This window comes from Entelurus aequoreus, linkage group LG05 (assembly GCF_033978785.1).
Source record: "Entelurus aequoreus isolate RoL-2023_Sb linkage group LG05, RoL_Eaeq_v1.1, whole genome shotgun sequence".
NCBI classification, from domain to species: domain Eukaryota; kingdom Metazoa; phylum Chordata; class Actinopteri; order Syngnathiformes; family Syngnathidae; genus Entelurus; species Entelurus aequoreus.
Window position 1 is genome coordinate 67893843 of NC_084735.1, and position 24231 is coordinate 67918073.

The 24231-nt window shown below is 38.7% G+C and overlaps 1 protein-coding gene across 1 annotated transcript in view; it reads left to right on the forward strand.

Annotated features, from left to right (window-relative positions):
- The window catches only part of gabra6b (gamma-aminobutyric acid type A receptor subunit alpha6b), a 76688-nt gene extending 52623 nt beyond the window's left edge, over positions 1 to 24065 (forward strand). The window contains exon 11 of the mRNA XM_062048718.1: positions 23627 to 24065. Within this exon, the coding sequence (XP_061904702.1) occupies positions 23627 to 23639 (13 nt within the window). The 3' untranslated portion in view covers positions 23640 to 24065. The remainder of the gene's footprint in view (positions 1 to 23626) is intronic.
- The last annotated feature ends 166 nt before the right edge of the window (positions 24066 to 24231 follow it).

Genomic DNA, 24231 nt, shown 5'->3' on the forward strand with positions numbered 1-24231 from the left:
TTTTACTGCTGTGTTACAGGCACCGTTTGAAAACAATTAAAGCATCTAAATAAACATTTACAAAATGTTTCTATGTGAAAAACTACTTTCACAAAGTATATATCTGCGGCTTATAGTCTCGTACAGATAATATATGCATAAATATGTTTTTCTTCTAAAATTTAGTGTGTGCATCTTATATCCCTGTGCGCTCTACAGTCTGGAAAATCTGGGGCCGTACTTATCAAGCTTCTTAGAGTGCCATTTTACACTTAAGTCCTGAGAATTTGCGAAATTTAGTCCTACTCTCAAACTTAAGAATAAAATCTTTTTATCAACGTTCTTAAGTCTAAGAATCACTCCTACTCTCCACGATATTTAAGAGACCTTCAGAGGTGTCTTAAGTGGTTAGGAGTTGCCAGCAGGGGATGGCACTGAGGCGAGAGAGACGTGCGCGAACGTTCAGGGAACGGAACAATGTTTTTTTTGTTTTTTTGATGACGAGCAGCTGATCAAACGGTATCGTTTAGACAGAGCGGATATTATTTTTGTCACAGATTTAATACTTTTCGATTCTTTGTTGATTTCTGCATGTGGCTGCAGTGGGCTAGTATATATAGAGCCACCCACACCAGTTTCAAATTAGTTGCCTAATTAATAAATTGGAAAGAAAATGTTATGACAGTAGCGTATGTGTGTGGCCGTGAGGTGAGTGACGTCAGTGAGTGTGTGGGCGATAGAAGAGAGGGAGCGGTAGCGTGAGTGCCGCCGGGGACTAGTTTGTTTTGTATTATTTTGTAGTTTATTGTCAAAATATACACTCCCATTGTCCACTTAAATATTTCCAAGATATGTCTTTATTCTTAGACAACGGATTCCCTTCCGTGATTGGTCATTTCTATGGACACAGAAATGACGTCACCTAAAATTCCGTTTACGGCACATAGTAATGTCGTAATTCAGCTCTGAGTGTGACACTTAAGATTCAGTCCTACACTTCGCTGAAAGTGTGAGTAAGACGCTTGATAACTAACTTTTAAGTGCAGCTTTCAGTGAATAATTTATTTACTCTTAAGTCAACTCTTAGCAGACTTCTTAGGAGTAATTCTAAGAAGCTTGATAAGTACGGCCCCTGGTATACAATTGTAATCTTCCAACAAATTGACTTAAAAAAAATAAAATAAAATTGTCTTCAAAATATGTAACTTTTTTGTCCTAAGTATACAATTTTATGGTTGTAACATTATGCATATTATTTCTGAAAATATAAAAAAAAATTCTCAAAAGTATACAATTGTATTATTCTAAAAAAAAGAATAATAATTTTTGTATAAACATTTATAAAAGATATATATATATATATATATATATATATATATATATATATATATATATATATATATATATATATATATATATATATATATATTTATTCATTTTTAAATATTGAACGTTTTTCTCCAAAGTATACACCGTTATTCCTGTCTGAAAAAATATGTTCAAAATTTCCTTTAAAATAGGTCAAACATATGCAAATTGGTTCCTTCAGGATTCTGACTTTTTACTCGAAAAATCATCAGCATTTCCTCCAAAACATGTAACTCTTTTCTCACAAAAATATTGTTGTAAGACTGACTTTTTTCTTGGAAATATACACCTTTTTTCATCAAAATGTACACATTTATTCTTGAAATGCTGTCTTGTTGAAAATTCATAATCTCCAATTTTTGCAAGATTACACTCCCCGCAACCCCTCCCAAAAAAACCCCCAAAAAACAATGGTAACACTTTAGTATGGGGAACATATTCACCATTAATTAGTTGCTTATTAACATGCAAATTAGTAACATATTGGCTCTTCATTAGTCAATTTTAAGTACTTATTAATGCCTTATTCTGCATGGCCTTATTATACAACAATCCTAAATCTAACCCTAACCCCAACGCTAACCCTAACCATTTAACTCTAAATTAAGTCTTTGTTACGTACAATATGTTCCCCTAGTGTCCAAATAACTCTTAATTAATGTTTGTTACTTAGAATATGTTCCCCATACTAAAGTTTTACCAAAACAATATGCTGGCATTATTTATTTTGAGATTGTTTTTTTTTTTTTTTTAAATATGATTTTTTATTAAATTTATAAAACGTTTTTCTCTGTAAAATATGCGTCTTTTTCCCTCAGAAACATTAAAGTGCATACTCGTGTTTGATGTAAAAAGACTGAACTGTGCAATTATTTAATTTGAACATTTTTAAACATTTTAAATCATTGTTTATATGTTTACCTTTCACAGGCAATAATAAAACAAAAGAAAACAATTTCGAACAAGGGGCCGTATAAAATGTCACACGCCATCACTTTTTAGCGTTGTTATAGAACAGGATATGTGTTTTTTAAAGACATAATGTGTTCTATGTTTAGTTTAGTTCATGATACATCCTCGTAGGCAGTCAAGTGTGAGTTTCTGATGCCTGTTTGATCCATGCATGCCTCAATACATACAATACTGACTGGGAAATAGAAAAGCTGTTGACATGTGCTGCCTTGCATCGACCGGAACGATGAGCGAGACAGCAGATCCTGACAAAAATAGAATTTTAAAAGTCAATCAAGTGTTTTTTTATGTACTTCATGTATGTGTGCATCCAGTCAATACTGGTATATGGAAAAAATGCACCAAAAGGATGGAGAAGTTGATAAAAGGCTCTGAGGTGATAGCTGCAAGTCCCCCAAGGAACAGGCGCTGAGCGGACCAGGCAGTCCAAAGCGAGAGTTTATACATGCCGGTTTGACATGGTGATCGATAGCGGTTAAATTATCTCTACAGCAATTGTTGAGGGTGTTTGACATGGAATAAATATTGAATACTTTTTTTTGGATGTACAGTAGCTTGTTTGGCCGCATACCAAAAAGCCTGTGAAAAGTATGTGTGCTGAGCTAAATACAAACTGCAGCATTAATCAGAACACATTTTGACAAGTAAATTAAGATCAAAACAAGACACAAAGGAAGGATGTACTATAGAGTGTATCTCATTTGTAATCAACGCTGTTGAGGAGTTATCCACGCTAATTTTCAGATAGTGCTAATTAGTATTACAGTAAGGAGCAAAGCACATAGGGACTGGCTTACATTAGCCAAAAAAATTCTGTACAACCTTATTTGTATCTTATATTACTTGTTCTTTGTTTTACAAAAACATTAACAGATATTTTTCAGAAGAATGAAAAACTTAAATGTTGAAAGATTGGGATTTTATGCTATCATAAATATTAATTTTATGTCTATAATATTTAAAGTATTTTTTTATGAAAAATGTACAGCTTATTTTTGTAAAATTATGACTTTTTCCCAGAAAATAAAAATGCTTTTCATGTACAGCATTACTCTTGTAGTATTATTACTTTTTGCTTATAAAAACGTGTTTTTTTCTTTCTCATAAGTCTAAAAATGGGGTGTCAAACTCATTTTAGCTCAGGGGCCGCATGGAGGAAAATTTGTGCACACGGACTATTAAAATAAAGGGATTAAAACAAAAAAAATAAAGACAACTTCAGATTGTTTTTCTTTGTCTTGCTTTGGCCAAAAATAGAACAAAGACATTCTGAAAATATCCCAATAAAAATATAGAAAAAAATACCTGCAGCGGTAAAGTTTAGATCCATGAAGGAAAGAAGAAAGTGAATGAATGTTTATAACTGAATACATTTACATATGCAGAAAAAAATGTTTTCTTATGCATAATTTTTTTAAATGAATTAAGTAACGTTTATGACATTATTTTTCCAAAACACAATATAGAATGTGAGATATAACAGGATAATGCATACATTTATCATGTGTTTTCAAAACGGTTATGAAAATTGGGACCCCAAAAATCTACTGTGGGACCCCATTTTTATGACTTGACTTGATTTTGAAAATTCCTAGCGCCAACACTGATGGAGTATAGGTGCGTGCAAAACAGCAGCAGGCGGCTGTGGCCTGCGGGCCAGTTCTATTACTAATCAAATATCATCCTGGGGGCCATAAATAATTCATTCGTGGGCCGAACCATGACTTTGACACCCCTGGTTCCGCCACATTATAACATTTAATTGTTAGAATATCATAACTTTTCATGTATTTTTCCTTCAAAAGATACCATTGTATTCTAAGATTAAATTTTTTTTTTCGCCAAAAAAATTGGAAATTTTAATTTTTTATTTTTTTTCTCTCCAAAATATACAACTGTATTTTTGTGAGCGCATGACCTTTTCTCTATTTTTTTTCTTCAACAAACCATTTGTGATGATACTATTGACTAGTATCAACAATAGCAAAGAAAAAAGGAGAAATGATAACCATAGAACTGGATTGCAATATATAGGAAAGCTACTAGTCAAACATCAAAGGTTATATTACTGTATTGAATCAAATGCAAGACAAACCCTCTTTTTCCAAAACCTGTATTTGGGAAAAATATCTTTCAAAGACTCAAACATTTTTCAATATTTCAGTAAAGAAATAAATCACCAGGGTCCTCATGTATTAAGCTTGCTTACACACAAAAACCTGCCGCACACCCTTTTTCACGGCAAAGTTGAGATATATCAAGAGTGAACGTGACGAGGAAATGGTGCACGCCAACATCATGCTTCACGTACGCACATTTCTACAGACTTTGGATACTTTGGGGACACACAGAGGTGGTCGTTCGGGCTTTGCCAATATTTGATTTCAACAATGTAGAAAAGATTGAGGCAAGGACACAACTTTTTTTTTTTTTTTGCCGATGCATTTAATGCTTTGTATTTATATTAATATTTGTGAGGAAATCTACTAATTTATCAAGGCAATCATTGTATATCATAATGTGTTCTTGGGACTCCAGCAGATGTGCTTGGCCAGTCGGGCGGACAGCAGCTGCTGGAATGACCCGCAAGAAGCTCTCCTGTGTTATAATAATAGATTGAGTAATCAAACAATAGTCAAAGTCCTTTTTACCATTTTTGATAGCAGTGGTATGTTTAAATTAAAGATATTGCAAACCAAATATTACACAATTTTCACATGAAACTTTAATCTGGCTGTACGAACACATTTTGTTGTAAATTACACAATTATATTAATATTGGGGATACTCCGAGTCACCCACTTCTTGTAAAATTGTACGTATCGTTGAGCATTCCTTTATCTCCCGTCCGCTTGTCTGTTTAGGCCATGCACATCCATCTTCTTCTTCACCTTCATCCTGACCCGACCATCTCTTTTTTTAAATTTCAGCCTGTGTTCAGTTCTAAGAGCAATTACAGCTAGGCCCACAATCTCTCTGTCCTTTGCTGGAAACACGAGCAAGGAGCCACTCCTACTGAATGGTGATTGGGCAGAGCCTGCAGATCTCAGGCATATGGCGACGTTTAATATGATTTGTGTATTTATGAGGGGGCGTGTCCTGGCAGACGTCTGCGGTCATTTCCAGGTTGATAGCGACGTTACAAAGAAATGCACTTGGATTTGGATACATCTGAATTTTTTTTCTGGTCCATGTTGTCTGGATTTCAATGTATGTCAGTTTTTAGTAGGAAATCCACACAACTGTTTTTGTTTTTCTTTGTCCTGTCCAGCAACTCAGGCAAATCATATAGTTGATGTAGATGCCCATATCGGCTGTACAAATTTACTTTACAAAAGAGAAGTGTGGGATACTTCTCTTGTTGCCTTATTTGTATTTTACTTCATTAAATGTATTTATATTATCTTTTGGTGCAGCCGGGCCTGAGCAGGAGGGGATAGAAAGAGAAAGAAAGCAAAACAGAGGGGGACATTGTGGGGACGAGAGGGGGATAAGACAGAAAGACAACAACAACAGCAAACACAACAATAATAACAACAACAACAGAACAGCATCCGCAAATAGGATATGTACACATATGATGATAAAAGTGATAGCAAAGAAGCAGTTAGCGAAATAAATAATAATACAGAAATGACAATGCGCATTTTTACACTACAAATGGAGCAATACAAATACCAATAGAAATAGCACTATTGATAATGAAAAATAACAATATTCCACACAAATCTTAATACATGAGACTCCTGGTCACTGGTGTGTGTGTGAGTGACTGGGAGAAAAGCTCAGACATGCTCGCGGAGATGTGGCTCTGCGCCTGTTGGTTTTCATCTATAAATCGCTAGACCCTAAATATAGGTGACTTGTCATTTTCACAGTTTTAAAGGAACATTTGGGTTTTAGGGTCAATAAAATTACGTGTCTGTGGTTTTTCTTTACTTTAGTTGGATTTAGTTGTGTTAAACACTGTTTAAATGTTACCTTGAACTTTGTTTGTATGGTTACTAATACCGGCTTCATGATAGTTTAATAATAGTTTGACCCCGGTACAGATAAATTTGCTTCAGTTGAATTTTCTATGCAACAAATTGACTTATTAGAGTCCTGTTTAAAGTATCCGATGCAGTGAAAAGCAGACACACAGATGCATGCAACAGACCCTCCTCTTATGTTTTTGTTATTTATTCGCACAAGCCCTCCTACGGGGATGAGCTGGACCAGAAGAGCCCCGTCTGTTTGTGCAGGTGGATATAAAGATGTGTGTTTGCAGGCATAAAGATGCACAAGTGTGTAAATGGTGCTGCTGCTGCCGCCGCCTGACTGCAGGCTACTTTCATGAATAGCGCCATTCAGGGTGGGACGGGGAGGAAACAAATTTGCTGAAAACACTTCCTTTCCGTGAGGGGCTCCAGCTGCTTGATGCACTGGTGGAGGGCTAGTGTGTGTGTGTGTGTGTGTGTGTGTGTTGCCTTGCTATTACCCATCAGTGCCAGGCTTGGGGACAGAAAAAAAAAAAAGAAAAAAAGAAGCACTTCCCCATCTTTGCCCATAAATCAAAATCGCTAAATGCTGCCCCCTTTTTGTCAAGTGAGGGGCTGACGCATTAACTTGGCTGTAATGATCTTTCAATTACAGGCAGGCAGCAAGAAAGATACCAGTAAGGATCGACTCTCATTTTTCCTTGTCGCCATGTGGCCCTCGGGGAGTTGTTGCAGCCTCCCGGGTGTCACTGCCTGCAATGCGTGCATGCAGTCATGCTCAAGTGGAGCACACTTTTACCCCGTAGGATATCAAACACAGCAGGACAGTGCCTTCCCAGCCCCGTAGGGAACTGTCCAGTACACCCTGGTCCTGCTTAGATAAGACCGAAGGGGGGGAAAGCCAGCGCCTCTAGGTTGTCAGAGAGAGTCTGTCTGCATAGCAAAGTTGCACATGCACGTTTGAAGCATCTGCTCATGCGACCCGATGCACTTACGTCACTAAAGACGACAGATTGCCCGAGAGGTCGACAGTTCACCCGGGCTGTCTGAAGCCCCAATGCAGGACTTAGAATTAAATTGAAAACTACAGTCTCAATTGTTGTCATTAAAATCCCTTTTCCCTCTCGGAAATGATGTAAAGCAGGGGTGTCAAACGTACGGCCCGAGGGCCGGATCAGGCCCGCAAACAGGTTTTACCCGGCCTGCGGGATGAGTTTCTTAAGTATAAGAATTAACCTGAAATTTTTGAATGAAAGAAACCGCTGTTCTAAATGTGTCCACTGGATGTCGCAATAGCAATACTTTGTATCTTTGTAGATGATGCTACATATGTACGAAATAAACCACGTGATGTTAGTACATCAGTCGAGGCAACTTATCAAACTACATAAATAATACTGTAATTTATCTTGATGGATTGAAAATTAACACCAATGAGTTGAATACAACCCGAAAGGGACAAGGGGTAGAAAATGGATGGATGGAGTTGGCCGATGAACATTATCGCATAATTTATTCAGAAAGTATAAATAACGAAAAATAAAGATAGAATACTATTAACCGCAACATGTAAGTGTAAAAAAAAACCAACAATAACATTATGATTTGTACATTTCCAGAATGTGCTTGTTCTATTTTTAAACAAAGATCTGAAGTTGTCTTTATTTTTAAGTTGTCGTGCCATGATTTTGGGAGTAGATTTTTCTCCACATGGCCCCCGATCTAGAATGAGTTTGACACCTCTCAATAATGTCTGATTGAATGTTAAAAACGCCTTAAAAAAACGCCTTAGAAAACGGAATGCAATTAAAAAATGTTTTACTGAATGAGACACCCAGAATGTACATGAAATTAAAGAATGTGGGATTCACAATATTAACTATGAACGATGAAACACTGAATAATGACATATGTATTTCACACCCCCTCTCGATCAACATAATTTACAATCAAGCGAAACGTGACAAAAATGCAACAAACACAGCGAAATATGAATGTAAAAAGTAAAAAAAAACACCTACAATCTGATGTATCTGATATATTACTAAGCTTTAGAACTTTGTTGTGAAAATCTCCTTCCGCGTCTGTCCCTGACGCCCGCATTTCAGGCTGGCCGCTCTGGAAACGCTCCCCACGCACACTGCTTGGTGCCTCGTCTGAGCTGCTGTGACTTAGATTACCATAGTAACTAATTAAATTACCATAGTAACAAGTATATCATGCAACAGTGCAGATTCCAACCATTGAAATACTTTGTATAGTTCAAGACTTATGGTCATTTGAAAACATCACTGCACATCATAATGGCAGCTACAGTTTCCATTTTAAAGATCTAAAAAAATATATTTAGGAATGTCCGGCGGCCCAGATTGAAAAGCTTAACAGGCCTTAATTTGCCCAGGTCTGCTGTTGGAAAGCTATGCAGGTTTAGGTGCAAGGCAAAGCAAAAAGCAAAATGACCCAGCCCCATCCAGAGGACAGGGCTGGCATAAAAAGCATTGTGAGTGGTGGGCAGAAACAGGTGTGTCCTGATTTCCAATCAAGGACAGGTGGGGGAGCCAGCACTCAGACAGGAGAAGTACAAACCCCGTTTCCATATGAGTTAAGAAATTGTGTTGGATGTAAATATAAACGGAATACGATGATTTGCAAATCATTTTCAACCCATATTCAGTTGAATATGCTACAAAGACAACATATTTGATGTTCAAACTGATAAACACTTTTTTTTTTGCAAATAATCATTAAATTTAGAACAGCAACACGTGACATAGAAGTTGGGAAAGGTGGCAATAAATACTGATAAAGTTGAGGAATGCTCATCAAACACTTATTTGGAACATCCCACAGGTGAACAGGCAAATTGGGAACAGGTGGGTGCCATGATTGGGTATGAAAGTAGATTCCATGAAATGCTCAGTCTTTCACAAACAAGGATGGGGCGAGGGTCACCACTTTGTCAACAAATGCATGAGCAAATTGTTTAACAGTTTAAGAACAACCTTTCTCAACCAGCTATTGCAAGGAATTTAGGGATTTCACCATCTACGGTCCGAAATATCATCAAAAGGTTCAGAGAATCTGGAGAAATCATTGCACGTAAGCAGCTAAGCCTGTGACCTTCGATCCTTCAGGCTGTACTGCATCAACAAGCGACATCAGTGTGTAAATGATATCACCACATGGGCTCAGGAACACTTCAGAAACCCACTGTCAGTAACTACTGTTGGTCGCTACATCTGTAAGTGCAAGTTAAAACTCTCCTATGCAAGGCAAAAACCGTTTATCAACAACACCCAGAAACGCCGTCAGCTTCGCTGGGCCTGAGCTCATCTAAGATGAACTGATACGAAGTGGAAAAGTGTTCTGTGGTCTGACGAGTCCACATTTCAAATTGTTTTTGGAAACTGTGGACGTCGTGTCCTCCGGAACAAAGAGGAAAAGAACCATCCGGATTGCTATAGGCGCAAAGTTGAAAAGCCAGCATCTGTGATTGTGTGGGGGTGTATTAGTGCCCAAGGCATGGGTAACTTACACATCTGTGAAGGCGCCATTAATGCTGAAAGGTACATACAGGTTTTGGAGCAACATATGTTGCCATCCAAGCAACGTTACCATGGACGCCCCTGCTTATTTCAGCAAGACAATGCCAAGCCACGTGTTACATCAACGTGGCTTCATAGTAAAAGAGTGCGGGTACTAGACTGGCCTGCCTGTAGTCCAGACCTGTCTCCCATTGAAAGTGTGTGGCGCATTATGAAGCCTAAAATACCACAACGGAGACCCCCGGAGTGTTGAACAACTTAAGCTGTACATCAAGCAAGAATGGGAAAGAATTCCACCTGAAAAGCTTAAAAAATGTGTTTCCTCAGTTCCCAAACGTTTACTGAGTGTTGTTAAAAGGAAAGGCCATGTAACACAGTGGTTAACATGCCCTTTCCCAACTACTTCGGCACGTGTTGCAGCCATAAAATTCTAAGTTAATTATCATTTGCAAAAAAAATAAATAAAGTGCATTCATTTGAATATTGGTTGAAAAGTATTTGCAAATCATTGTTCATATTTACATCTAACACAATTTCCCAACTCATATGGAAACAGGGTTTGTAGTAGCAAAAAGGAGGGTAACAGGAAATATGAACACAAAATTGGAGCGCTGGACAGGAAATGAAACAAAATACCAAAACTATCAATAATTGTAATGTATGATAGAACAAAATTCAGTACCTGAGATCCCAGATTTTGCCCATTGAGTAACACAAGAACGTTAGTATGTACATAATAATGTAAATAGAATAGGATTAAGGTTGTCCTGATACCAGTATTTTGGTATCTGTATGGGTACCAAAAATGTATTTTGATACTTTTCAAAATAAAGGGGACCACAAAAACATTGCATTATTGTCTTTATTTGAACAGAAAATCTTACGACATATTAATCATACATTTCTTAGTGCAATCAAAGAATAAATCTGGCATTAAATAAAATAGTGAACATGCTACCCAACTTCTCCTAAGTAAACAAAGAATCCTAATTTGGCTGCTGACATACACAGTAACATATTGAGTCATTTCCCTTTCTAATATTTTGTCAAAATGATGAGGGACAAGCTGTAATGGGTTATGGGTTATTCATCTACTTGTTCATTTACTGTTAATATCTGCTTAGTTTCTGTTTTAATATGATCTATCTACACTTCTGTTGAATTGTAATAACCACGTATTCTTCTGTTTGATACTTTACATTAGTTTTGGGTGACACTACAAATGTTATCAATCCACTGCCAAGTAGATATAGTGTCCCACTCTGGTCATAACAAGGACATATTTCATGGATTTATAAAACAAAATATTTTGTCATATTAAAAAATATTGACGTAATCATTGTAATATCAACTATGTACGACTCTTGTACTTGGTATCATTACAGTCGATGTCTGTATAGACCCACACATTTTTTTACATTGAGTAGCGCTAGCTTGCTGTTAGCGGTTAGCTATTGTAATCCTCCTACGATGTGTAGTGAAGTATGTTTAGCTATTCCTCGTCCTGCAGGGATGATCCCTGTGAGAAACAGAGTATTTGTCGCCGGGATTAGTGAGTTAGAAGTAGCTAAAATACTACCGACTGCGGCCGAACGTTACCTGCTAGCCAGATAATAGCTTACAAGAGCAAGAACTAAGCACCTCTTGCAGAGCGGCACTTTTTTAACTTTGTTTGTTTTTAAGCCATAATGTGTTTATTCTTCATTTTTTACATCCACACTGTTTCTGCTTGTAAGTATTCCGTACGCGCGTGTTGCCTAACATGCGCCTCTGCTCGTTTTACAAGTAATGCCATAGTATTTTTCAAAAGCAGGATAGTACCTTTTTATTTAATTAGCACTGCGGTACTTTATCAATACCGTTATACCGTACAACTCTAAATAGGATATAAATAGAGCAAGTTATAAATACCATACTGTAGGTTAATAGATATAGATTATCAACATAGACTCATTCCTACATTAGATGGAATTTTAAGTTTTTGGTTTGGAATGTGTATCCCTTCATTTTCCAACGCTTGGTAGCAAAGACTCTCTCACAGATTGTGACAACCAACCCCACACTAGGGGAAAATACACAAGTTAATGCCTAAAATCACAAAATGAAGCAAGAACATAAAACATCTTCAGGCCAGCTTACTGCAGATGTGATATGTATGAATAATATTTCTGTCAAACAAATACATTTGTCAATCAGATCCAGCACACTTGTGCATTTTGTTTAATCATGATCATGCACATAAATTTCCTTGCACGCTTCCTGATCACAGACTGTAAAACCGCTGTTCCGCCTTACAGGTAATCAGCCACAGTGAAGGGAGAACTGCACTTTTTTTTAAAATGTGCCTATCGTTCACAATCATTATGGGAGAAAAGACATGGGATGTACTTTCTTTATGCACTCTAACTTGTAAATAAATGTCCGCTTACAATGAAGCCAATGAGACCTCTATTCCGCCCATAAAGTCCTCTAAATAACCACTTACATAACTTCATTTACATTTCGTGAGCTGAATAATAACCAAGTATTAGTGATATTATTATCATCAGCTTTAATACAGACAGACTATTTGTAGCAGTGCATTGACCACAGAGAGTTAACTAGCTTGTGTGGCTATGTTGACATCATCGCCGAACTTGAAGTAGAAGTTAATTATAAATCATGAATAATGCCTTTTACCTTGATAGTAGAAAAAATAGGACATAATACGATCCAATTTAGACCCGGAGATGGCGAGAATGACATGCAAAGACGCTCGGTTCACCCCCCCCTTTTGTCTTTGCGAGGATGATCAGTCATTCTTCATCTACTGCCAACTGTTAACATCTTAACAGTCGTCATTTTGGTAAGAGCAGACATTGTACAGTACGTGATATTTTATCATGTTTGTTGGCTCTCATGAAGTTTGCAGTGAGTAGTAATCAGTGACATTATCGAAGGAAAAAGCCAACATTGTGATTCGTTTTTGTTCATTTATGGGCTGCCGTATGCTTCAAATGAGCACTTTATATGCAGAATTGAGCGACTCCCATATGCTCCATTGTCAGCGGACTTTTGATAACGTTTGTTTACTATTAAGAATGCATAATAAAATAAAAACATGTGTTCTTGACTTACATAAGGATTGTGAATGATAGGCACATTTCTTAAAAAGTGCAGTCCCCCTTTAAGTTTAAGGAGCATGTGTGGTCAAAATAAATTGTGTGATTAATCTACATTTGAGAAAGTGACGACCAAACCCAAATGGAATTTCATGCTAGCATCAAGGCTAACAACTGTGTAATAGCTAGCTAGTAAGCTAAACCAGTGGTGCTCAAAGTGCAGCCTGTTAAAAAAAATTATCGAGCCGCGTTCAGAACCGGCTCCCAGTGTATCAATTCCTTAGAATTGTTTGCCGTTTCGTCTAACAGTTCTCTTAACGGTTCTTCCGGGTGGGGATGACGCAATCACACAACGTGCGTAGTGATGTCAGCAAAACGGCGTGTTCCCGGGCGGAAAAAGCGTACCGAAGTTTGTCGAAATTTTACTAAAAAAGCTCGCAACATCGCTACTTTTAACAATTCCAACGTTGCCATTTCATTAAAAGGAGGCCAAACAAGCAATATGCTGAAACATTTGAACATACAGCATGCAACGAATGTCGCGTTTTTGAACCGCACCAATTTCAGTCATCTGACGTAAATACAACAGGTGCTAATACCGTCTATGATGTGAGCGCTATTACCTGTTAAATTTAAATGAATGACTTCTCATTTAGGTGAGCATGCGGAGAAATATTCTGACCTGTTTGGAGGCGGGCAGTAATAGCTCCAGTTCACGTCTGTCGCTCGCTTTCACCGCGGCAGGGAAGAGTTCCACTCAGCCAGGAACGACAAATGTCACCAAGCCACATAGATGCTCCTTCGGTGGGTGAATGTTCAATTGTAGTCAGGGAAAAATTGCAAATGTTCCTCAGTTTCGCTCAGTCATTATATTATACAGGTGGAAGTCATAAAATGGGAATATCATGTACAAGTTCATTCATGTCAGCAATTCAACTTCAAATGTGAAACTAATAATCTTCCTTATCCTTATTGCTTTTTTATCCTGCACTACCATGAGCTAATGCAACAAAATGTAGTTCTTATCTGTACTGCAAAGTTCAAATTTGAATGACAATAAAAAGGAAGTCTAAGTCTAAGTCTAATTTGTGATAACTCAATATCACAAATTAGCTTACTTATTAGTAATACAATTGTGTCATTTCAAAGTGACATATGTTAAGCCTCGATTTAATAAAATGTTGATGATCCTGGCTTACAGTTTTGTTTTTTTAAAACACCACATTTTCTGGGATTTTCAAATTACGTTTTTTTTTAAAGTTGTAAGCAATAAACATCAACATTATATCAAAAGAAGGTTTGAGATAGCTCATGTTGCATGCCATGAGCCCATGTCATTATATTAGTTTCACCTTGTTAATCTAAACCAGGGGTCGGCAACCCGCGGCTCCGGAGCCGCATGCGGCTCTTTGACCACTCTGATGCGGCTCAGCTGTATACTTGCCGACCCCCCCGATTTTCCCAGGAGACTTATGGATCTCAGTGCCTCTCCTAGATAACTTGCAGGGCAAATATAATCCTATCTTCACTCTAATTACTAAATTAAGGGCGTGCCCTAATTGCACTGCAGTGATTGATCTCTACAGCATTTACAAACAGCGTGCAAGCCCGGCCACATGTTGTATGTAGCTTTTACTTGCACACATAGGAGATAGTGTTGTGTCGTTCGCGAACGATTCGTTCGAAAGAACGAATCTTTTGAGTGAACGTACTGAACCGAATCACTTCATGAACTGATTCGTTCCTTTCTCAGTTCAGTTGAGCTCCGCCGCGACCATGCCGGTATGAGTGGAACTGGCGCATTCTGTGACTCACTGAATCCTCGACGTCGGCGAACGACGCAGCCAATGAGAGGGCGGGGGGAGGGACTGAGCGAACGATTCGTTCACCGCGGATTAACGACATGAATCACTCAGTGAACGTCAACGCTCTCGCTCTCTGCTCTGCTTGCCCCAATGCCACGAGTGATTCTCCCCCAGTCGCGGGGAAATGTTTCATGCCATTGGCATCCGTTCTCCATCCATTCTCTAAGCTAACGGCTAATGTTGACTCAAGCCACATGAAAACAAACACACGTCCCCATTATCTCAACACAAAGTTAAAGAAAATCCGTGCAGGCTGAGCAGCAGCGACGCGAGGGGGAGGGGCGAAGGGTAACGTGTAGGGCAGGCTGTTTTGAGAAGATTTAAAATAAAAATAATAACTAATGTATGTACACATACATAGGCTATTATTTACACAGTTATTGTAACAAAAATAAATGTCTCCTTGGGGATCAATTCTGATTCATATTATTATTATTATTATTATCCATTCTACTGCAACTGTTGTTGTTGTTGTTGTTTAGTAGCTATCATCATCATTATAATAATGCTGATTTGCAATTAAACTGTACTGCTGCTGCAGAAGTGATTCGGTACACATACTGAACTGGCCACAGTGTGGCGTTGTCAGTCACTGATTCTAGTGATCCGTACTGTCAAAAGAACTGCAGAAGAGATTCGGTACACGTACTGAACTGGCCACCGTGTGGCGTTGTCAGTCACTGATTCTAGTGATCCGTACTGTCAAAAGAACTGCAGAAGAGATTCGGTACACGTACTGAACTGGCCACCGTGTGGTGTTGTCAGTCACTGATTCTAGTGATCCGTACTGTCAAAAGAACTGCAGAAGAGATTCGGTACACGTACTGAACTGGCCACCGTGTGGCGTTGTCAGTCACTGATTCTAGTGATCCGTACTGTCAAAAGAACTGCAGAAGAGATTCGGTACACGTACTGAACTGGCCACCGTGTGGCGTTGTCAGTCACTGATTGTAGTGATCCGTACTGTCAAAAGAACTGCAGAAGAGATTCGGTACACGTAATGAACTGCGGCCACAGTGTGGCGTTGTCAGTCACTGATTCTAGTGATTCGTACAGTCAAAAGAACTGCCGATCCCATGAAAACAAGCCACATGAAAACAAAATGAGAGTAGACTAGTCGAGGAGACAGAAAGAAGGGGCGGGGGGTAAAGTGTAAGCAGGCTGTTTTGAGAAGATTTAAAATAAAAATAATAACTAATGCATGTACACATACATAGGCTATTATTTACACAGTTATTGTAACAAAAATAAATTTCTCCTTGGGGATCAATTCTGATTCATATTATTATTATTATTATTATTATTATTATTATTATCCCTTCTACTGCAACTGTTGTTAGATTAACGCGAGTCCCTACGCAGTGCGCGAATGTCTGCACTGTACTGTCTGTACTACGCACACCCCCCCCAATTTTTTTTTTTGGGGGGGGGGTGATTCGGTGAACAAATTTTTGAACGAATCAATTTAAGGAACTGATTCTAGTGATTCAGTACAGTCAAAAGAACTGCCGATCCCATCACTAGTAGGAGACAGCAAAGCATACTTAGTCATCAGCCACACACCTTACACTGACGGTAGCCGTATAAAACAACTTTAACACTGTTACGTTACGAATATGCGCCACACTGTGAACCCACACCAAAAAAGAATGAAAAACACATTTCTGGAGAACATCCCACCGTAACACAACATAAACACAACACAACCAATACCCAGAATCCCATGCAGCCCTAACTCTTCCGGTCTAGATTATACACCCCTGCTACCACCAAACCCCCCCACACATCAACCCCCCCCCCCCCCTCCGTGCGTCGGTTGAGCGGAAGAGTTAGTGCTGCATGGGATTCTGGGTATTTGTTGTGTTGTGTTTATGTTGTGTTACAGTGCAGATGTTCTCCAGAAATGTGTTTGTCATTCTTTTTTGGTGTGGGTTCACAGTGGCGCATATTTGTAACGTAACAGTGTTAATGTTGTTTTATACGGCTACCGTCAGTGTAAGCTGTGTGGCTGCTGACTTAGTACGCCTTGCTGTCACTTACGTGAGCAAGCTGAAGCTGCATTCTACATGTGGTCGAGCAGGTACAGTGTTTGGGCAGGCTGTAGAGGGCGCCAAAAGCAGTGCCATCACACCCTGATATTCGGGAGTCTCCCGGAAATAATGAGTGGGTTGGCAAGTATGACGCTATCAAGCGCCATTCATTCAAAACTCGTGGGCGGCACTAACATCAAATTAAAGTGCGTAACGGTGAGTGTGTCTGAGACCCCTGGTTAACATAGCACAAAGTAATTTAAGCTTTGTATGCGGTGATTTTCATTTTAAATTTAAAAAATTTTTTTGTGGCTCCCATTCTTTTCTTTAATTTGTGAAACTTGCCAAAATGGCTCTTTGAGTGGTAAAGGTTGCCGACCCCTGATCTAAACAAACCTTTGCACGGTATATTGCACGGTAGGGTTTCTAGGTAGATGACAAAGATTCATAAAAGTTTAAAAAATGTTACTTGTGTAATTTCCACATGTTTTAGTTTAGACTTTGACTTGTACTTAGACAAACGTTATTGATCCACTAGGGAAATTGTTCCACACGGTAGTTCAGTTACAAAGGATGGAAAGGGTAAGGAGGGAAAGAATAATGCAGGTATAATAAGGTAGACTAAAAATGTAACATTGTAGCAATATAAAATATAACATATATGTAATATATACATATTCCATCCATCCATTTTCTACCGCTTGTCCCTTTTTGGGGTTGCGGGGGGTGCTGGAGCCTATCTCAGCTGCATTCGGGCGGAAGGCGGAGTACACCCTGGACAAGTCGTCACCTCATCACAGGGCCAACACAGATAGAAAGACAATATTCACACTCACATTCACACACAAGGGCCAATTTTAGTGTTGCCAATCAACCTATCCCCAGGTGCGTGTTTTTGGCTGTGGAAGGAAGCCGGAGTACCCGGAGGGAACCCACGCAGTCACGGGGAGAACATGCAAACTCCACACAGAAAGATCCCGAGCCCGGGATTGAACTCATGACTTCTTAGGACCTTCGTATTGTGAGGCACATGGACTAACCCCTGTACCAGTATATAATATATACTGATATATTTTATTTGTATATAATATATACAATGTATAACAAATCCCAATTACCATGTACAATATTACAGTATATGTAACAGTATTTGTTAAATACTACAGATTTTGAATTTTTTAATCTTTTTTCAAACATTTATTTTATATGCTATGTGCCTCTTAAGACCTCACCGTTGGCTTTGTAAAGTCATGTTAGCTTTAAACTAAACAAAACGGATGCTAATCCACCATATAGTTATCTTTTTTTTCCAATTAAGAATCGATAAGAGAACCGATAAAGAGCCAAAGCGTTAAACAGAATCAAAAGTGGAACCGGAACAGGAAAAAATCTTATAAATTCCCAATTTAAAACATTACTATTACTAAAAAATACTACTAAAACAAAAACAGTTAAAAGGTTGACGCTTATACTACAAAACATCTTTACTCTAGAGGAGACTATGTAGGTGAGCTTTGATCCCAATTCCATACATTTCCACACCTCAATTTTGAAAGTCTCTGGTGGCAAGATATATTTTTTACCAATACAATTCAATATAATTTTTCCCTAAAATATAGTCCCGATTCTGAAATTTAGTCAGTTTAAAAGTGGTTTTACGAAGCCCTACTGTAATACATTTCATAATATATGACATACAACAACATGACAAAAGTTTGCAACACTAGAATAGCCATGTTAGCTACATGCTAACATTTTAACAGCAACATAATGCTAAATTAGCCTATTTGCGACAGATAAACAAAACGATCAGACTTACAACTCCCGTGTGCAACTGACTGTTTTTCACAGCTCCAAGCGTTATTTTAGGACGTGTAGCAAAGCCTGCTTTTTAGAAAACCTTATAATAAAAATGTGATCGAGACGGACACACTTTATGAAGACACCTGGATAATGGCGAGGAAACAGAAAGGTGCTTGCAGAGTGATACTGTCACCTAGTGGTGTTCTATAGGTACTGCATGTCCCTGATCGCTCAATTCATATTCAAGCAGAATGTTTGGATTCCTGGTAAACGTGAGTTAAAGTTTGTAAGTTAAAGGTATTAGAATTCTGGCTCCAAGTTGGTCCAAACTTTCCATCAACTCAGAGCACAAAAAGGGGAAAAAAACCAACTATATATATATATATATATATATATATACACTTTTGCCGGCAGACATGGTGGATCGGTGGCTGAAAATGTCTTGCGGCAATGTCAGTGTTCTCTTGCTCTGACACGTCAAGGCAATGAGAAGGAGGAGGGGGAGGAAGAGGAGGAGGAGGTGTGAGCTACCTGGCAGAAGTTTTCATTTATTCAAAGTTTCAACAAACAATGCTGGCAGCAGAAGGACTAACACAATTTTAAATCTGGCCTGTAATGAGCTGGAGGTGTTACATCATGTGAATACAGTAATGTGTGTGTGTGTGTGTGTGTGTGTGTGTGTGTGTGTGTGTGTGTGTGTGTGTGTGTGTGTGTGTGTGTGTGTGTGTGTGTGTGTGTGTGTGTGTGTGTGTGTGTGTGTGTGTGTGTAAGTGTTGCAAACCTTGGTGAATTATTACAGTTGGAAATGAGCCATGGGAATTGCAGTCAAAAGTTTGGAGACATTTTCTCGTGCAATTGAACAAGAACTTGTCTCCAAACTTTGACTGGTGCTGAATATGACAATGAATGGACATTCCGTAGGAATGAATAACAGTTTGTGTGAATGTACATTTGCCACTGTGCACATCAACATTAAGTCTTATAATGAAGTACATTTAATTTTGATTTAAATAAACATATTACCCTCTCTCTAACTCTATTAATCTATTTGTTAAATCCCTGGTAAATGACTGCTTACTTTCTGCTGTAACATGGTTTCAACTACACCTCTTAAACTTTACTAAGCACGTATTTCTTGTGTCGTTTAAAGGTGACTTAGCGTTTAGCTTAGCTATTAACCTGCTTCTGGCTTGCTCTTTACGTGTAACATGTTCAGCCTTGTCCTCCAGTGATAAAAGTACCTAAGATACTAAGCAATGCAGTTTATTTGCCGTACTGAAGGTGATGACTATTAACTTTGTTTTACTTCTCAACCCATGTCCCAACATTGCGGAATACCCTTGCACCTGATTTCTGATCCTACATCCGCAAGTAGAAAATAATCTAAAGTGTCCCCCCATTTACACAGAACTGGAAAAAAAGGAGGAAACAGCCAATCCTTTTATAGGAAATATGAAAAGGGCTTGTGATACTACAACAGAAGGCCAAAAATGGCCGGGTTGACTTTTGACATGGGAAAAACAGCTTTTCCATGCAATATGAAATGGGCTTGTAGGACTATCTCAGAAGGGGGAAAATCAACATTGTGTCAGTGCCCGTCATGATCCGTTGCCCGGATCATGTTTTGTTTAAGTTTAGTATTTCCTTAGTTGTTGATTTAGTTCTGTGTCAGCACTTGGGTTGGTTTTCTTTGTTGCCATGGGTGCTGATTATTGTCACCTGCCTCTGGTTAGTGGTCGGGACGCTCACCTCCTCCCGGTCACTAATCAGACAGCTATTTATTCCTGTCTCAGGCCATACTCTGGGTGGCAGTTTTATTCGCAACACGCGACAGTTACGTTGGTTCTTCTTGCTTCCTGTTCCCGTTTTGGGTTGTCTTTTCTTAAGCTTTACTGTAGCTTCCTGTGCCATCGGCACCATTTTGTGTTTTGGCTTGTTTAAGGGAATACAAACCCTGTTTCCATATGAATTGGGAAATTGTGTTAGATGTAAATATAAACGGAATACAATGATTTGCAAATCCTTTTCAACCCATATTCAATTGAATGCACTACAAAGACAAGATATTTGATGTTCGAACTCATAAACTTTATTTATTTTTTGCAAATAATAATTAACTTAGAATTTCATGGCTGCAACACGTGCCAAAGTAGTTCGGAAAGGGCATGTTCACCGCTGTGTTACATGGCCTTTCCTTTTAACAACACTCAGTAAACGTTTGGGAACTGAGGAGACACATGTTTTAAGCTTCTCAGGTAGAATTATTTCCCATTCTTGCTTGATGTACAGTTTAAGTTGTTCAACAGTCCGGGGGTCTCCGTTGTGGTATTTTAAGCTTCATAATGCGCCACACATTTTCAATGGGAGACAGGTCTGGACTACAGGCAGGCCAGTCTAGTACCCGCACTCTTTTACTATGAAGCGACGTTGATGTAACACATGGCTTGGCATTGTCTTGCTGAAATAAGCAGGGGCGTCCATGGTAACGTTGCTTGGATGGCAACATATGATGCTCCACCCTAACCTTAGCCAATTGTGACTCATCAGACGAACACCAACCAATCGTCATGGATTAAAATTGGATGTTCTCATTCATCCAGGTCATTGTATTTTCTCCAAATTTTTTTTTGGCCTGGATTCGCAGCCCAATCTTTTCTTTCTTTGTAGCCCGTAGCTTTGGTGTAAGCTACCTCGCTACATGGGTCTAAAAATAGCTAATTCAACGAGCCGGACCTGATGTCATTAAAATCCAAGCAATACAAACTATAATCCAAAGAGGTTTAAAAGGTCTTCAAAATATGATGTAATTTGTTATTCTTATGTTTACTCCCGTACCTGAACAGCCTCGGAGGAAGGCAACAGTTGTAGCCGAAACCGTCAGGTACGGAAGTAAACACACAGGTGTGGCTATAAGAATAACAATTTACAGTACAAAATATTGACATGGGGTAAAAGAGGGGTTTTCAAGGCTATAAAACTTAATTCTGATACAACATTAGAAGGCGTAACAGCGCTGGGCTAATATTCAGTTCAGTTTCAGTTTATTTTGAACATTCATACATAACAATGTAATGCATCACACAATTCCAGTTGTTTCATTACAGCACAAGCTTATTCAATTCTACCCTTTTTCATACTATAGCAATCTTATCCAATTTCCTTGTTCTCTGTAACAGAACAGTGAACAAATAAATAATAAATAAATAATATACCATAATAAGCAAACAAATATTAAATACGTAAATGTTTGTTTCAATTTTTTTAAAAAGGTTCGCAATGTTCATCATAATTTTTGTTCTGTGTACTTTGTGAACACTTGTAGTTTGAACAGTCTCTTAAACTGAATCATATTGGTGCTTTGTTTGATTTTTTTGGTTAATCAATTATTTAATTCCACATACTGATATACTAAAGGTTTTAAGTGTTGTACGAGCATACACATGTTTTAAATTAGATTTTCCTCTAAGGTTATATTTCTCCTCTTCTGTTGAGAAGAATTGTTGTATATTCTTGGATAGCAGGTTATAGTTTGCTTTGTACATAGATGTAGCTGTTTGCAAATGCACCAAAATCGTTGAATTTCAATAATTGTGATTTAATAATATTGTCAATCAATAAATACTGTGTCGATGCCTTTCATGCAGAATTGTGACATGGGGGAAAAAAAGAGGATGATGTCAGGATTCTCACTGACAGTTGGGTTATGTTTCTTTTTTTCTCTGTTTATTTTATTTCCTGTCAGCGCTCTTATTTTGGTTCCTTTTCCTGCATGTCTCTTTAAGCGCTTGTTTCCCTCACCTGTACCTGATTGGCAGTCTGGCACACCTGGTGCCAATTGCCAATGAGGCTCATATTTATACCTGCCTCTCCCGCCAGTCAGTGCTGGAGTATTGTTTGTTGTATGCTGTGGGCTGCTTGCTGTCTCCAGTTCTCCCTGGTTCCTCTTCTCTTGAATTTAGGGGCGGTATAGCTCGGTTGGTAGAGCGGCCGTGCCAGCAACTTGAGGGTTGCAGGTTCGATCCCCGCTTCCGCCATCCTAGTCACTGCCGTTGTGTCCTTGGGCAAGACACTTTACCCACCTGCTCCCAGTGCCACCCACACTGGTTTGAATGTAACTTAGATATTGGGTTTCACTATGTAAAGCGCTTTGAGTCACTTGAGAAAAAGCGCTATATAAATGTAATTCACTTCACAATTCACTTCTTGTTAGTTATTTATTGTATGATGTGAGCTATTTCCTGATTCCTGTTCCTGTTTCCTGGTTCCTGGTTACCTGCATTTTCTGGACATTAAAACCATGTTTTCCTGCACCGAGCCTGCCATCTCTGCATCTTGGGGTTTGTCACCACCACTTCCTGACAGATAAAAGGCAGCTTTTTCAGGCTGTATGAAAAGGGCTTCTGATAGCTCCCAAGAAGGAGGGTGCAGTTTATACCAAAAAAAGCCTGTTGCAACAACACATAATCAGTAGGGTAAAACCAACCTGTCTCACGACGGTCTAAACCCAGCTCACAATCAATCAATTCCTTTATTGTCATAGTCACAACACTTAAGTCATACATGTCAACGGAATTTTGTTTGAGCTTTGTCTAGCGGCATAGAAACTGCATTGATGTGCAGGTTGACCATAGTTTACATTTAGCATTGTCAAGAAGATCGCAATAAGAGGGGGAGGTTGGTGTTATGTTAGTCTACCCCACGGCAGTTGTGGCTATGGAAGTAGCTTACCACCACCAGGTGTGAATGAATGATGGGTTCTACATGTAAAGCGACTTTGGGTACTTAGAAAAGCGCTATATAAATCCCAGGTATTATTATTATTATGTTGATGTTGCAGCAATGCAATGTCCTTGGCACAATTCCCTATCAGTGGGTGAACAATCCAAAGCTTGGTGAATCCTGCTTCACAATGATAAGAAGTCCAAGTGATGCCATTTCTATCACATATAACACAGTGCTTTTCTTTTCTTGTTTGTTTTTCAGGGATAGTGTCTGAAGCCGGAGATTGCGGACGCCATATTTCACCACACACACACAAAGATGCGACCGCAAAGACACATGAGTGCGACTCAATGAAAAAACGGTCTCATCAACGTTTCATTGTGTGCGATGCATGCCGACAAGTCTTTCACGATGCATTGTGAGTCTTTGTACGTTTGATTGTGTCTGTAGACTAGATGCGAGTGTGAAAACAGTATGTTAGGGCAGACGCAGTCCTTCTCCTGACTGGGTACTGATCTTTACTCGCTATAGGCTGAGGCACAGCAGGCTCTGCTATACGTCTTCACAACTGCAACATGCATGCGACATGAGAGATTTAGCATGTGAAAGGATGGTATGAGGGGCCGTTAGGGACATTATTCAGAATTACCTCTTACATACACTACTGAAATGCTCTCACATAAACTGAAATCTTTTTCTCTTATACACACTACTGAAACACTCTTATAAACACTACTGAAATGCTCTTACATACACTACTGAAATGCTCTCACATAAACTGAATTTTTTTTCTCTCACACACCCTACTGAAACACTCTTATAAACACTACTGAAATGCTCTTACATATACTACTGAAACACTCTTA